This window comes from Typha latifolia, chromosome 14, assembly GCF_019914945.1.
Source record: "Typha latifolia isolate L0001 chromosome 14, TyphaL0001v2, whole genome shotgun sequence".
NCBI lineage: Eukaryota > Viridiplantae > Streptophyta > Magnoliopsida > Poales > Typhaceae > Typha > Typha latifolia.
In genome coordinates this window covers 1312482-1327298 of record NC_133099.1, presented here as the reverse complement: position 1 = coordinate 1327298, position 14817 = coordinate 1312482, and the positions used below count along the sequence as shown (strand labels likewise).

General features: G+C 37.0%; 3 protein-coding genes across 6 annotated transcripts; 1 reads left to right on the top strand and 2 right to left on the bottom strand.

Annotated features, from left to right (window-relative positions):
• Positions 1-348: 348 nt before the first annotated feature.
• Positions 349-3484, top strand: LOC140800724 (E3 ubiquitin-protein ligase AIRP2-like). 2 transcript variants are annotated; one of them, XM_073155537.1, is made up of 5 exons: positions 349-594; positions 1799-1949; positions 2052-2118; positions 2300-2534; positions 2991-3484. In XM_073155537.1, exons 1-5 carry the CDS (start codon positions 515-517, stop codon positions 3199-3201), a joined length of 744 nt encoding a protein of 247 aa, XP_073011638.1. In that variant the 5' UTR covers positions 349-514; the 3' UTR covers positions 3202-3484. The 2 variants fall into 2 exon arrangements, with proteins under 2 accessions (XP_073011638.1, XP_073011636.1); XM_073155535.1 differs by having other exon boundaries at positions 350-594; positions 1793-1949.
• Positions 3485-3782: 298 nt separating this feature from the next.
• LOC140801033 (tetraspanin-19) lies at positions 3783-8450 on the bottom strand. Its single transcript, XM_073156021.1, has 6 exons — positions 7877-8450; positions 5487-5586; positions 4852-4932; positions 4662-4766; positions 4128-4319; positions 3783-4038 (listed from the first exon to the last, which is right to left on the bottom strand). Exons 1-6 carry the CDS (start codon positions 8041-8043, stop codon positions 4027-4029), a joined length of 657 nt encoding a protein of 218 aa, XP_073012122.1. The 5' UTR covers positions 8044-8450; the 3' UTR covers positions 3783-4026.
• Positions 8451-8951: 501 nt separating this feature from the next.
• On the bottom strand, positions 8952-14817 carry LOC140800894 (general transcription and DNA repair factor IIH subunit TFB2). Of its 3 annotated transcripts, XM_073155807.1 has the most exons (15): positions 14588-14817; positions 14016-14183; positions 13511-13579; positions 13129-13222; positions 12850-12950; positions 12359-12404; positions 12224-12283; positions 12058-12126; positions 11677-11760; positions 11508-11591; positions 10827-10912; positions 10487-10577; positions 10050-10130; positions 9605-9679; positions 8952-9508 (listed from the first exon to the last, which is right to left on the bottom strand). In XM_073155807.1, the coding sequence occupies exons 1-15, from the start codon at positions 14698-14700 to the stop codon at positions 9374-9376; spliced, it is 1356 nt and encodes a 451-aa protein (XP_073011908.1). In that variant the 5' UTR covers positions 14701-14817; the 3' UTR covers positions 8952-9373. The 3 variants fall into 3 exon arrangements, with proteins under 3 accessions (XP_073011908.1, XP_073011907.1, XP_073011909.1); XM_073155806.1 differs by having other exon boundaries at positions 8952-9679; XM_073155808.1 differs by having other exon boundaries at positions 8952-9679; positions 14027-14183; positions 14588-14742.

The following is a 14817-nucleotide window of genomic DNA, read 5'->3' as shown; positions in this document are numbered from 1 at the left end:
GTACGTCCACAGTGGTCCACAGTGGCATTTACGATATTATTCTCTGGACTAAGGATAATGATTTGCAGATCAGTAACCGAAAGAAGCCCCACTATCATCATACAGGAGAATTCCAACTTTCTACGACGGCAAGTAACGCGAGGACAATATTCGAGACCAATCCGCAACCAATAGAATCTCTTGCTCAGGTGGAGCCCGCAGAATGGATGCGCTCCTACGCCGGTAATTCAGTCGCGATGGTTCCTTATCGTCACCGCCCTACTGTTACAGTTGACGCGCGCGAATTCCATTGGGTCCACGTGGCGGCGAAATAGCTTTACTTTGCTCGGTCGTGTCACGCTTTCGCCTCCTTCCTAAGCGACGAACAAAGGGAGAAAGGTAAAGGTTAAAAAAAAGAGAAATTTTAGGGTATCGGAGGATCGAGAAGCTAGGGTTTGGGGGGGTTTCTTAAGGGAGAGGAAGGGACTAGGTTACGGAGTTGGTGCTGGATGATTGGATTTGGTGGAAGTGGGAGATGTTCCTCGTTTCCATGCGGAAATCGTTCAAGGATTCCCTCAAGGTGCTCGAAGCTGACATCCAGCATGCCAACACACTGTAAGTGACTCTTTTACGATTTGATCGCTCCCGATATGTGGAATTCTGTGGATTTTTTTTCGAGAAATAGGAGATTTTGTTGTCTAAATGGTTGTTGCTGGTCCAAATTTCAAAATATTTTGGTGCAATTTTGGAATTTTTGTCGGTGTTGGAAGAGAGAATTCTCCGTGCGGAGTATGAACTTGTGGTTTGGTACTAATTGGATGCAGGAAGTCTCCGAATGATTGATTTCTTAGGGCTAACTGTCGTAATCTTTCCAAATGCAGAATGACTTCTAAGCTAATTTGTACTTTGAGCTGCTGTTATTTATAAGATTGTAGAAGGATTTGGAGCTATTTGTTGAATTGCTCTGCTCTTCCAGCTAGAAAGGAGTTCAGCTCTGTTATTTGGCGCTCTTCCAGTACTATCAGTCACCTTAAAAAACGAAATGCAAATTGTTATAATCGTTGTCATCATACGCAGAACTTTTCTTCTCATCCTAATTGAGCTTTGTAATTATTTGAAATCGTCTTATCTTTAATCAAATATTTATTCAAGCATTGGGATTTTCATGAGGTTGGATGTCTTGACATGTTCAAGTAGTTTTTTTTTCCTACAGTAAACTTCTTGGTTAATATAAGCCATTGACCAACAAAAGATTCTTGTTGTGAACTTTTAGTATATAAATTAATATGATTAGGCCCGCTGGTGAGGAATATAGTTTATATATATATATTAAGGAATCTAGCTGATTGAAGAATCAAGTATTGCATATCATACCACCATATTAGAGGTTGAAGTATATATTCTTTTCTAAGAGGTTAAATGTATGATATTCATTACAGACTTGTATATCTTCTAAATTTATTTCACCATGAATTGCCTCAGTTTAGAAACAGAAAGCCATAAAGTATTAATATTCTGACTTTAAGAGAATGTTTGTATGGTCATACAAAAGTGATTATGCTATTCTCGTTGAATTAGTGAGGATACTCCTTCAATTTTCTTTAGTTGATTTGCTCCCTTCCGTTTATTCGCCCTGTTAAGGTGATTGCATCTCATCTTGTTTTTATTCTTTTTTTTTCCCCCTCTTTCAATTTCCTGATGTTACTTATTTTATTAAGTGGGACTACTCGTATTGTTTGAAGAGAGAAAAAACAAAAACACTATGTTTTGCTTCTCACTTATATTTGTTGCTACTTCTAATGTTCCATGCAAGGTGCAGGGCTTCAGATTTCCCAAGAGAATATGATGGTGCCTGTCTTCAGATGCGAATGTCATATAGTCCAGCTGCACACTTGTTTCTTTTCCTGGTGCAGTGGATGGACTGCAGCCTTGCAGGGGCCCTTGGATTGTTGAGAATTTTAATATATAAGGCAAGTACTCCTCAACTGTCCAATTTCGATGTTCTATGTTGCTGAGTTGCTCTCGATGAATTTATGATATTATTCATGTGTTGATGGAGCTTTCTTGTATAGGTTTATGTAGATGGAACTACCACCATGTCGACCCATGAAAGGAAAGCGAGTATTAGAGAATTTTACGGTATGAAATTCTGATCTTTAGTACTGTGATTTGGCCTCCTGATTTATATATTTGTGTGTGTGGGGGGGGGGTGTGCGTCCAAAAATGACATCAAATAATCACTTTGAGGCGTTGATAGCAGGCCCCTGATATGATATGTTCCATTTGGTACCTTTGTCTTATTCCATTCGTCTTTTGGCAGCTGTCATATTTCCATCTTTGATGCAACTGCATAAAGGAATCAGTGATATGGAAGATAAGAAGCAAAAGGCAGTCTGTATGGAAAGGTACAGAATAAGAGATGACGATAACAGGAGGCAATTATCTGAGATTGATGTTGAAAGAGAGGAAGAATGTGGGATCTGCATGGAGATGAACAGCAAGGTTGTGCTCCCAAATTGCAGCCATGCTATGTGCATGAAGTGCTACCGTGAATGGTATAAATATAATTACTCCCTCTCTCTCTGAGTTCTGCATCTTATAGATCATGGATATACCTTCTAAATATCTGGAAAAAAGAACCATCAGTCATTAGGGATCATACTTAACATCCCTGCCTCGCGCATTTTAGTATCAATTTACCTAAGTTAATGAGCTGATGAGTTCAGTTAGCTATTCTTATTGTAAGGACAATGGAGCCATGTCAAGAAAATGGTTGCTAAACCATTCTTATTGATTAATGGAAAATTGACTGAATATGAATTTGTATCGTTAGAGCCATGTAACTGCCTTCTTTTCTTTTTTCTAATTTTATGACACAGAATTTCCTATGATTCTGTCATCCTTACATTTATTGGGCTGCTCATCTGAGAATTTGTAATTTGACATCCAATCTGGATGTGTGAAATGGTTACTGCCATTTGTAAGTAAAGACCAGGATGTTGTGAATGCAGGCATTCAAGATCTCAATCATGCCCTTTCTGCCGTGACAGCCTCAAGAGAGTAAACTCAGGCGATCTGTGGATATTCACTGATACCAGAGACATTGTTGACACAGCAACAGTGACAAGGGACAATCTCAGGCGCCTGTTCATGTACATAGATAAGTTGCCTCTCATCATTCCAGGCTCTGTCTTCGAAGCCTATGATTCTCATGTGAAGTGATTTCCCGTCGGCGAACTTCGCCGGATTCTTTCTTTCATCAAAGTGAATGCCCTCTTTACTGAATCATGCAGCAGAAGATGAGGTCTCATTCCTTCTTCAGAGCTGCTGCCAAATTTTGAGCAGCTTGTGTAAATTGTACTCAGATTTTGTATATATTTGTACAGGGGTTTGGTTGGTCATGTAAGTTAACAAGCTTTCCTTTTATAATCAAAATGCTGAACTTGTGATGACCAAGTAAATAATTTATACTACTCACTGATGGCTTTGCTGTTTGTTTGTTGCATCATAATTTCGTCCCTGCCCCATTTTTGCATGTCTTTTGAAAACTGCATAGATACCTCCTCAAATCTAACCGTTTAGATTTTATTAAATTAGTTGTAAATTAATTTTTGAAATTAGGCATCATTACTTCCTTCGTATAAAGTTATAGAGTTCATCCCAAATTTATGAACAGCAGTACCATTTCTCCAAACATGATAGTTATAGTAATTAATTCTACAACCCCTTCTCTCCTGCTAGTGTAATAAGAGCTTTAAACTTGTACCCATCGGCAGAACACCATTAAAATGGGACTGCATATATTGTCTACCAAATCAAATCCAATTGTGATATATATTGGAAAGCAGGTTAACTACAATAGCATAAAGATACATATGATGCATAAACAGTTGCACGTATTTCGGATTAGCAATTCAAGCGCCATTTACAGTACTTTTTCCTGAAAATGTAACAGAAGTACATAACTGAGAACTCTCCTAACAAATCATACATTGCTTTTTTCTTTTCTTTTCTTGAGATAATGTAAATTAGTGAGATCGCGCTGCCTTATTTGTTAACCTGCAAACAATTACAGAGAATAAAAGTCATAAATTGGGTCATAAAGAAGCCAGAGCAGAAGAAACAATCAATATTGAGTTAAATTTCACCTTGTCATGGATTCTCACAGCCCATGAATCATTCTTCCTAGACAAATTAGGGTCAGGGGTATAAGCAGCATGTTGAGCCTGGTTTCTCAAGAGAGGCAGCCTTGCAGGTGCAGAATCATCATCACTGTCATAGTAACTTCCAGTGTCTGGTCCAAGAGCTCTGAGTACGACGGCGAGGAAGACGGATAATGCCTATAAATTAAGGTCAGATCATTTGATCATTAGAAAGATTAATCCACATGGAGCATTTTTCTTGATCAAAGAAGACGGTCACACGAGCTGACGGCTTTTGTACTGTAGTTGGTAAAATTTTCTCAACTGTTTGTATGTCGCATGATTACAGGAACTAAAGTGGGTGTATTTTTATAACAGGATTGTGTACTTCATGAAGACCTTGATCAAGGTAAGAAAACAGAGAAGCCTGAAGGAGGTTACAGAAGTTTGTTCAATGCAATCTTTAGAGTGGCATCCACATGTTGTATAAAATAATTAGTCGTGCTTGTTGAGGATAGATCTAATATTCACAAAGATTACCTGTGCAGCCACAACAGATAATCCTATCCATTTGCACATCTCAAAGTTTGTCCTGACAAAATTCTTAAACTCATCAAATTTCCCTGATGGGTCCTCTGGGAAATCCTGAAAGATTAAAGAAGAAATGTCAAAAGTGACCTAGATCATATGCATGAGATAAACAAAAATATTAATTTAACTAGGTCCATACCTCTTCCCAGTTCCTGTTCAGGAATATATCTGCGGTAATTGCAGCTTCCAGTATGATAAGCAAAAATACGAACACCGTGTACTAGATATCAACTTAAGGTAAACAAGAAGTATGTCATATGTCACCATGAGACCACAATTATGAGATAAAAATGATGATATATCACTTTCTGAAAAACTCAAGTACTTCGGAGACTTCAGTAAAAGTTGCCATCTTTCTAATAGATCAGGTGAGTGTATCCTTATTGTCTCTGACATCACTTGAGACAATTTGTGGTGCACATTATTATTGATACAAGCAACAACATCATGGTCAATTTCAATAGAAAGAACCAGAGAAACCAGATATACACAATAGAACAAAGACCTTCACAGAATATGATCATGGAAATGCAATTTGATGGAGTGCTACATAGGTCGCAAGATAATGGTATTAAAGTAAATCTAATAACAATGTATCTACTAAAGCAACTATGAAAATCTTGAAATTTATATACCCTACCAAATATAGAGGCCCATGATAACTTTAATTACCAATCGAAGCAACACGTAACAATAAGCAGCCTAAGTGAGTCAAGCGCAATTATAGGATTAGAGAACAAAAGTCTAGTAATTTTACTGTTCCTAAAAGGATACACAAGACAAACAATGACCATTTGCAGTTTCAGCAGCAATATGGCCTGAGCAAGTTATCAAACATACGAAGACTCCTAGGCCAAGAAACGTGTAAATAAACCTGCAAGACAATATTGACTAAGTCAGGAAAAACCAGTCTCCATAAACAGACATTTCTATTTGCTATCTATTATCTGAATGAGCTAAGTAGTCTCATGAAGTGGAACACTCATCCTGAAAAAAATTGCATTGCAAATGAAGAACTAGCATAGCAGATGGGAAAATCTACAGTATCTGGAAGAACAAAGATAACAAACTGCTAAAATATTTACTCGTAGACAAGCTTATACTTTCAAATATAGACCTCAAGTGAACTAGGCAATAAGATAACTTACGTAGCTTGAAGAAGTATCAGATAGCAGAATCGTGCAAATGAGTAGGGGTGTCAAAATAAACGAGCGGCTCGAGCTATGCTCAGGCTTAGTTCGGCTCGGCTCAGCTAAAGCTTGGGCTCGACTCGGTTTGGCTTGAGCTGAGCCGAGTCGAGCCTAAACCAGCTTGGTCAGGCTCGGTTTAAATATACTATTTATTAATTATATATATATATATATATAACCATTAGATCTTTGATTCAATGGCTACTATTATTCTATCTCTATCTAACACTAAACCTAAATCTAGTAAAAATCTTCCAACAAAGCCAATGCCCAACCTCCTCCTCCATCAACCGATTCCTCTGGCCTTTTCTGGCGGCCTCCATTGGTGTTGGCCTCAATCTCGACATCGGCCTCCTCCTCCATCATCGTCGGTCCCAGCGTCAGCCTCCTCCTTTATTGGTCTCCTCCTTTGGCAAGCCGTTGTCCCCGTCGGCCCCTCTCCTCCTCCTACTCCTCCTCCTCTAATCAAGCTCGTGTTCGGCTTGGACTTGGTTTGGCTCGGCTTGAGTTGAGCTGAGCCGAGCTTAAGTATTTTTGAAGGGCTCGAAATTAATTTCAAGTCGAGCTTGAGCTAGAGCCAGTTCGCTCAGGCTCAGCTCGTTTACACCCCTACAAATGAGGTGGAAGAGGAGATATGTTTTCGATTTCAAAGTGTCCAAAAACAAACAAGATTTGGTTTAGGGAAAAGAGAGTTCCTTTTAGATAAAAACCTCCACCGATATATTCCATTCAATACGAAATTAAAACAAAACAACCCACCAACTATACACAAGAAAAATCCAGAGTGAAATCTGAGATTTAGAGACTTATTTGTGCTTAGTCCCTTCAATTTCCTTCTCATTTACTACCATTTTACCACTGCCCTGCCCTTCAAGAAATAGAACATAAGCGACCATAACTTTAATAATGTTTCCACTTCATCTTTTGAATCTGATATCTTCAGTAATTGATTTCAACCTCATTAATAAAAGAAGCTATCAAGTATGGGCACATTACCTGAAGCAGAAAATGAGTAAAAAAGGGAAGCAACTAAGAATATATTTAATGCATGTGCTGTAATATCTCAAACATCATCTGAATAATGAGGCACCGCTATCTCGATTTTTGATTCAACTAGCCCTCCCAACCTCTTTCTTTTGCGTGTCCGGTGTACTTCAAAACTTAAGTACAAAACTAAGTGTATGTTACCACACTAGTAAAACCGTTGATGGGGATGACGACTTTCAAATATAAGTAGCTTATATGAAAATTTAAAAACTGCTAAAAAGATTATTAAGTCTAAGAGGAGAAATTTTTTATAAGTCGTTTTCAAGTTATAAAAACTTTTTTCTTAAGATTTAGCAATTTTATTAGTTTCCATATAAGTCACTAACCAGTAAGTTGCCGCTCCAGTTAGTAGTTCTGCAACTCACATAGTCTGGCATTTAAGTTTCTAGGTGAATTAGACACTTAATAAAAAATTTTGGCAGACTTATAATAGTAAAAACTCCAGCTGTCTCCATTATTGTCTAATTCAGTACCACCACCATTCCCCTCCCTCAAGTCCGTGAAATCATTACTACAACTACCAACAAATGGGAAATAAAGGCCAGAAGAACATATCGTACTCGGCAATGATTACTCTAGACACCAAAAGGGCTTTTTTCCGCCATACAAAGGCTACCATGGATATCCCCTCGTACAAACAGCACTTGAAAGAGTATTCGAAGTAACAGGTCAATTGAATCTAACACTACGGGACACTGAAAAGTAAACTATCAAGCATGGAAAAAAACCCTAAATGAAGCAAATCTATTTACCAGCAAAAAATTCAGTTTCCCATCAATTATATTAGCATCCTGAAATAAGCATAGAAAGCAGAACGGCGTAGAAAGAAGCAGATAAAAAACAAACAAAACTATCTTTCTAAATTGCCTGAAGCAACACGATGAAGATAAAAAGAAACGCACAAAAAAGAGGAAGAACCAAACAAACCATGGAAGAGGGGAATCAGAAGCGCCGGGCCAGTCCCCGTTGATTTGCCTATACCAAACCCGAAGCATCCAAAGGGAGTAGAGGATCATCCCCATCCCCACCAAACCAATCACCGAATTCACCAGCTTCAGCAGGGACTGCGTGCAACTCCTCACCATCCTCCCCATCGATCCTTCTCGGAGGGAAAGGATCAGTAGATTCAGTACCCAGATCACAAAATCGAAACTTTAAGGGGAAACCAAAACAAAATCGACCAGAAACCGATCGAAATCGAGATGGGTCGGTGGTCGAGGGTCAAGGGGCACTATTCCTTTCTCTTTTTTCTCCGAGAAGATTCTTTTTTGAGACAAAGAGGGAAGACGCGAGGTTTTCCAAGAAGAAAGGGATGTGCTATCTAAAGTCTGTTTAAACAAAATATCCGGATTATTATCCGTTCAAATATTTATCGGAGAATATATATGGGTTTATCCATCTGTTCACCCAACTCTTATTCGAATTCTGCAACATGATAACTACCCAATACCTACCCCAACATCAGTAGGTCATAGCTCATTAGCTCGTTCCACAGATAACTGGGGACGTTATTGGTACCAAGAACTACCCTTTTAGTTTTCCTGGATATTTTTAAGAGAGACAAAAAGGAGGACTAGAAAGTAACGAGTAACTTTTTATAGGGTGTTTATTGTAAAGCGGCTCTAAGGGCTTTTCCTTTGTCTTCGTCGATGGTCTCGTCGTCTCGTCTCTTTAGCGGCGTGAGAGAGACACTTGGACTTGTCCGAGTCCAGGAGATTCGTGCCACGATGACGTGGCATGAGATGATGAGGGTGTACTTTGTCAAAAAGAAAACTTTTACAAGTCACAAATATTATAGTGACCAATTTGTAAAAAAAAGTAAAAATAAAACTTTATTAGGGTTTAATGGTATCAACGTAATTATATCAGGGATGCATTCTCACTTAATGATCCACATCACTTGAATAGAATCCTTAAAAGATAAATTTGAATCCATCATCACTTAATTTTATTACTTTTAATAGGATACATGTGCCGAAACAATCATAATCATGCTTAAATATGAACAAGTACAATCCACAAATATCATTACAAGTCCAATGGGTGAACAATTGTGAGGCATGACAAAATATGTCAGCATGTTACATTTGGAAAAGAATCGCATACAATGTAATAATTTACACAGTACAACCCAATAATGGAAAAATTATCACTTCAATAATCTGTTTGTCACCATATCATTCACGGATTGAAGCACTCACATTTACATGTACAACAAATTGTCTGCTTCCGATCTCCTTTCCATGAATTCATGATGAGAACTGCTTAGAACTCTCGGAATAGGTTCAGTAGAATTCGAATGCCACTGCCATTCCATATGGGGAAGATTCCAAGATGTTGCTGTCTTATAAGTTCTTTTAACTTAAATCTACTCTTCCGTTCTTAATAAGATGGTAGAGGAAACTGCAAAGTGCAATTATTCTTTCATCTTTGTCGACGGAGGAAGTCCCGCATTTGTTGGTGGAGTTCTCCTCTTACTATTACTCTCATTTTCTTTGAATCCTCCCAAAGCAAACAACCATTCTCCCTTGCAAAATCAGAGCATGCTTCAAATAGTTCCTGCATATGGAAGTAATTGCAATAATTTGGAGAGTGCAGAGAAAAGAATAAGCTACAGTAGCTATGTGTCCAGGCAAAAGCAATCTGAAATTTCACCTTTGATGGGAAATCTTCATAAAGATGTGAAGGAATCAAGTCAACTCTATTCCGATCAGCTTCCCATAACCTAATCTGCATTATGATATGTTTTCATTTCGTCACATTAAAAGATTTAGGAGAATCTAATCCCCATAAGTATTCACCATAATGCAAAGAAATGACAAAAATGAGCTTAGACAATGCTACATAAAAATAAGAATAATTTATTTGTTCATCTCTCGAACTATCACCATATTTCACAATAATCTTCTGAACTTTTTTTTAAAATATATAATAACCCTATGAACTATTAAAAATACCTTATTTGACTTCTTCCGTTAAGGAGTTATTATGTAAAAAAAAAATTCAGTCATTAAGTACATAAAAAAAAGTTTAAAGAGTTATTATAAAAAATGGTTATAGTTCAAGAGGGTGTAAATAAAATTATCCCTAAAAAATAAACCTGATCTGTCACATTCTCTGGAACTGTGGGTGTCTTTTCTGCAACGCGAGGATGAGCATTCTGCTGAAGAAATGATATTATCTGAAAATAAATGTTAAAAGTTGATTCAGGGGAAAAATGTTAAAAGCTGCTTCAGGGCAAGAAGAACAACAAAATTAGAACCTGAATTCTCAGTTACAGGAATTGCTTCCATAACATGACTAACACAACAGATGTCTTGCTTTTGGAGTGAAAGATAAGAGTAGAAGAACTAACAGGTCACAATATATTACAGTGGAATTTGCAGAGATAAAGAAAAAGTAACTATTGTCGGAGAAAATTAGGATGCATTTACAATCAGAACTCCCAATTTATGCAGCATGAACTGAATAATTTAAAATGCTTATCTATCAGTATTCAGGTAGTGAAACTCACTAGCAAAAGACAGTTTATGGTACCTGATCAGCGCTGATTCCATTCTCAAATGCATTATAGAGACTTTCTTTTGTAATAGCTCCAACTATGAGATTTGGAAGTTGATATTCAATCCTGCAAAACAAGAAAAAGGTTTCCTCCATAAAAGTCACGGCTGTCACGCAGAAGTATGGAATTTAATATAACCATGGATCTAATAAGGTACCATATTTAAATAAGAGCGCATCCTGAAAAAAGTCTACACGGAACAGCATTCGTTGATTAAGAATAAATTCTAGTATCTATAAGGACCTATAAATTTCATATGACCACTGGACTTGAAAGATGCCTCAAGAAAAGAATCTTATGTCAAGCCTCACATACCTTGAGAAGAGTCGTAAAATTTCACAATGCAACTTGGATGTAGAGTACGCATACATCCTGAAGTTAGTTTCCACTACTACAAATCCCTGGAAAAGAATGGCACAGCAGTATTTACTATCAATGTATAATGAGAAGAAGGAGAAAAGAAATAGTACTCCATCCCAATAAGTAAATGTTGCCCATTTATTGCATGTAGTATTAACTTACAGGTCACTATAAATTTCATCAGTTGATGACAGAATGCTACACTAGAGGTTGGACTGTCATTTCAAATGCTAAAAGAAGATATGGGAAACTCCAGATAAAAATGTATGTTCAAGGCCTAGAAGAGCACATGAAGCCATAACCTGACTAAAATGTAAGTTGTGGAAAAGTATGCCAGAAGGTGATTAATATCAGATTTTGCTCGCTGCCCTGAAAGAGATACGTGGATAAAGATTCACAAAAGCAACTCTAGAAGTTGGAAAACATATCAATGCCAATGGTCATGCAATAACTGGGCAAGCAGAGGAATACACATATACAAGACCAGGTGACTATGAAAAAGTAAATCAGACAACTGTATAAAAAATAAAATGTCTTCTGCATCATAAAAATTATAGGCATAAAAAAAAACACAGAAATTCTTACAACATATTATAACAGCTTATACAAGTTGTCTGATAGAATGAAAAAAATTACCTCTTTGCGGGATGATGAATCTGAGAAGCCTATTGAGAGATTAGTAGCCAATTTGGTAGGTATGAACCAACTTTCTTTTCTTCCCTGTAACACATTTGGAACCTCAACTTTATGGTGCATCTAGTAACTAAGAAAAATGAGATATTTAAAAAAAAGAAAAAATAGATACCTGTTGCAGTTTCACCAATCCCAGATCTGCAAGGTCCTTAATGGCACTTCTTTGAACATCAGTTAGTGTATTCAAGTTATAAGCCTAGAACATAGGAGATAAGCATGATGAAAACTCACTAGCCACTACAATAAGTATCATGGGAAAAAGAAACTACACCAGAAGTGGTTTATTCAAAGAATATGAAATAAAAAATGATGTTCAGGACTTCTGATCAGCACTTGAGGATCTGTGTGTAACTATTTTCTTGTGCCTTACTCTCTAGTCTCATAGGACGCCAAAGCAGGGAGCACATCACATATATCCTTCTTATAACTTAGTTGTAAATAAATCAATACTAACAATTTAGGTAGGTAGAGAATTATATGGTTCCAAGAGTACCTCTCCTAGGGCATGAAAACTAAGCTCAAGGAGGAACGATATCAAATCTGTGGGGTCCACTCCACGATCCTGCATCATATTGCAAGCAATGAGAAAATAAGAATCTCAGTACGTGAAAGATGATAATTTTCAGTGAATAGATACAACAATAGCATGTCACCAATACCTCAGAGGATGAGATATATTCTCTTATTATGTACCACAATTGTGCATTAGTATCCATCAGCTGTTTCAAGAAAATATGTAAGAAGGTAAAAATGGAAAGTTTTTAAAAGTATTGCTAATGTCTAAGCTGACGCACAAGAAACTGGAAGCCATTCTCGGTTAACTTGGGAGCTTCATTTTCCCTGCAGATATTTATAGTTGACAACAGTATGTGAGTATTCTCAGTATGTTTGTCTTCACAAGCTACATGTACATAGCCCCAGTTATAGTACAGAACAACACATAGAATTTTACAGTAGAGAGTCTAAAGCTAGCACATAACTAGTCTACAAACATCATAAAACACAACTTTCAAGGCATTAATTAGATCTAAGTCTGTAACAGATCTAAATCACCTAAGAAGAAAAATTAAATGCCTAAGACCCTAATTCTTATGCTTATAAGTCTCACTACAGATGTGTTATATCCTGCAAAAAGGTTATTTATTTGAGATATGCATAAGAAATGAATCTCAAATAGTCTTCCAAACCATATAATTCACATCCAACAGTTTGGACTTTGCATTTATGACAACTTTTCTCTTTTCCCTAGAACAAACATAATACAACAAATAAAAACAGAAGGAACCTTGCACTCAAAAGTCCCTGCTGGAAAACTCTCATCATGGATGAATGGAAGCTGGTTGATCTTTCCACTTGAGCTGAATTTATAAGTTGCAATAAGAAGCACTGCATTTGCCACACAATCAATTGGAGTTTATCAAATAATTAGCTTACAATATTTAGAAGAGTGAATTACTCTGAACAACAAAATGATGATCACGTAATAATGAAATATACTGACACAAGAGATACATGGAATTAAGGAAGACAACAATTCAAGAAAACATAGTGCCAGAATAGTAACCTCCCATTGCTCCAAGGCATAGGCTTCTAGATCTTCTAATGTTGGCAATCTGACTGTGATATTTGAAGGCATTGGTTCTCTTGGTAATGTTCCACTGTAGTGACAAATGTTAGTTTTTGATTGAGAAAGAAAGAAAAAGTACATGCAGATGAAATCTTATGAAGATTGCTACATTTTGAGCAACTTTAAGACATATAAATGAGCGAGCTTAATACAAGTTTTGAGATGGTTCTATCAACAAGCTGAGCTCAAGCTTACATTGTCTCAAATTTATGTTTGAACATATGACAGATAATACTTAAAATGTTAGCATGGAGCTCAAACTTTCTAGCAAACCATAATAACTTAAAAAAATTGCAACACAAGCAAAACTGAGACTTACCCATATATCAAGTATGTTTGCATATTGCTCTGAAATTTCTGATTCATTTTATAACTCATCTCTTTTTTTCTGTCAACAAAGTTGAAATTAGTCAAGTGTAGAACAGATAATTTCCTTTTGTGATGGTAGCAAAAGATCACCTGATAGTTAAGTTAATAGCTTCATTTCCTAGACATCCTAGTTGTTTATTTGATATCACAATACACCAACCAAAATTCACCTTCAAGCTAGAGTACTAGGCAAGCCAACAAAAGAATTCTTCCAGAAAACAGCAGTCTTGTACTCTGCTGAGTTATTACATAAACATGGGTGAAAGATCTATTAATGCATGGATTCAAGACATTTTCTTCAAAAAACAATCTGAAAGTTTGATACAAAGAATGTCAATCCAATTCACTTGGGAGTATATAATTGTTCAGTCACAACAAGATGTCAACCCAATGCTTCCATTTCCTTACATTCCTAATGTAAAAAGGATTAGCTTAATAATTTGCTTGTGAGATACCTATCATTAACCTCAAGAATAACTCTTAGCTGAAGTAACTTGTCAATAGCTACTTTGTGTTTGGATAATCCATCTGCAAGCACCCATTCTTCCATTGATTTGGCCCCTACAGGAGAGTCGATGAATAACAGTTGCAAAGCATACTTCTTAGCCAGCGGCGGCAAAGACCTAACCAGAAGATCAGCCATTATACTTAAATTGATAACATTGTACTGGTAAATTTATGTCTATAACTAGTAAGCAAGTACTCCACTAATGGAATATCATAGTGGTGAGCATAGAGAATTCAGATAAATCAAGCCTATCATAAAATAAGAAGTCAATGCTCTATCTTTTTCGACTCTCTTTTTTATCAAATGTACTTTAGTTCAAAATATCTATCCCGTTGTTCGTTAAGCCAGAAACCTAAAATTTTCACTCTTTTAGATACTTCCAAAGAATTTTTTTAGCATTCCAGAGCTCTTGGGCAATGATCTCACATTCCTAATTGCCCAAGTACCAATAAGGAACCTAATCGGTGCAAAATATATCTCCGAGTCGCATTGAGCAAGAAACGGAAGCCATTAATCGACCTGAGAACGGCTTCGCAGATGAAACTGCTGTCGTATAGCTTGTCCAACTTCATGGCCGGCAGCGCCGCCACCATGTCCATGAAGTTCTTCGCCACGATCCGCACCTGCGGCATCTTGCTCCACTACAAATTTCGATCGGAAGGAAGGAGGAGATCGGGGAGGATTAGGGTTTTGAGTCTCCAATTTAACTTCTCTTGCAACTATTATTTGGTAGCTTATCGAATTCGCTA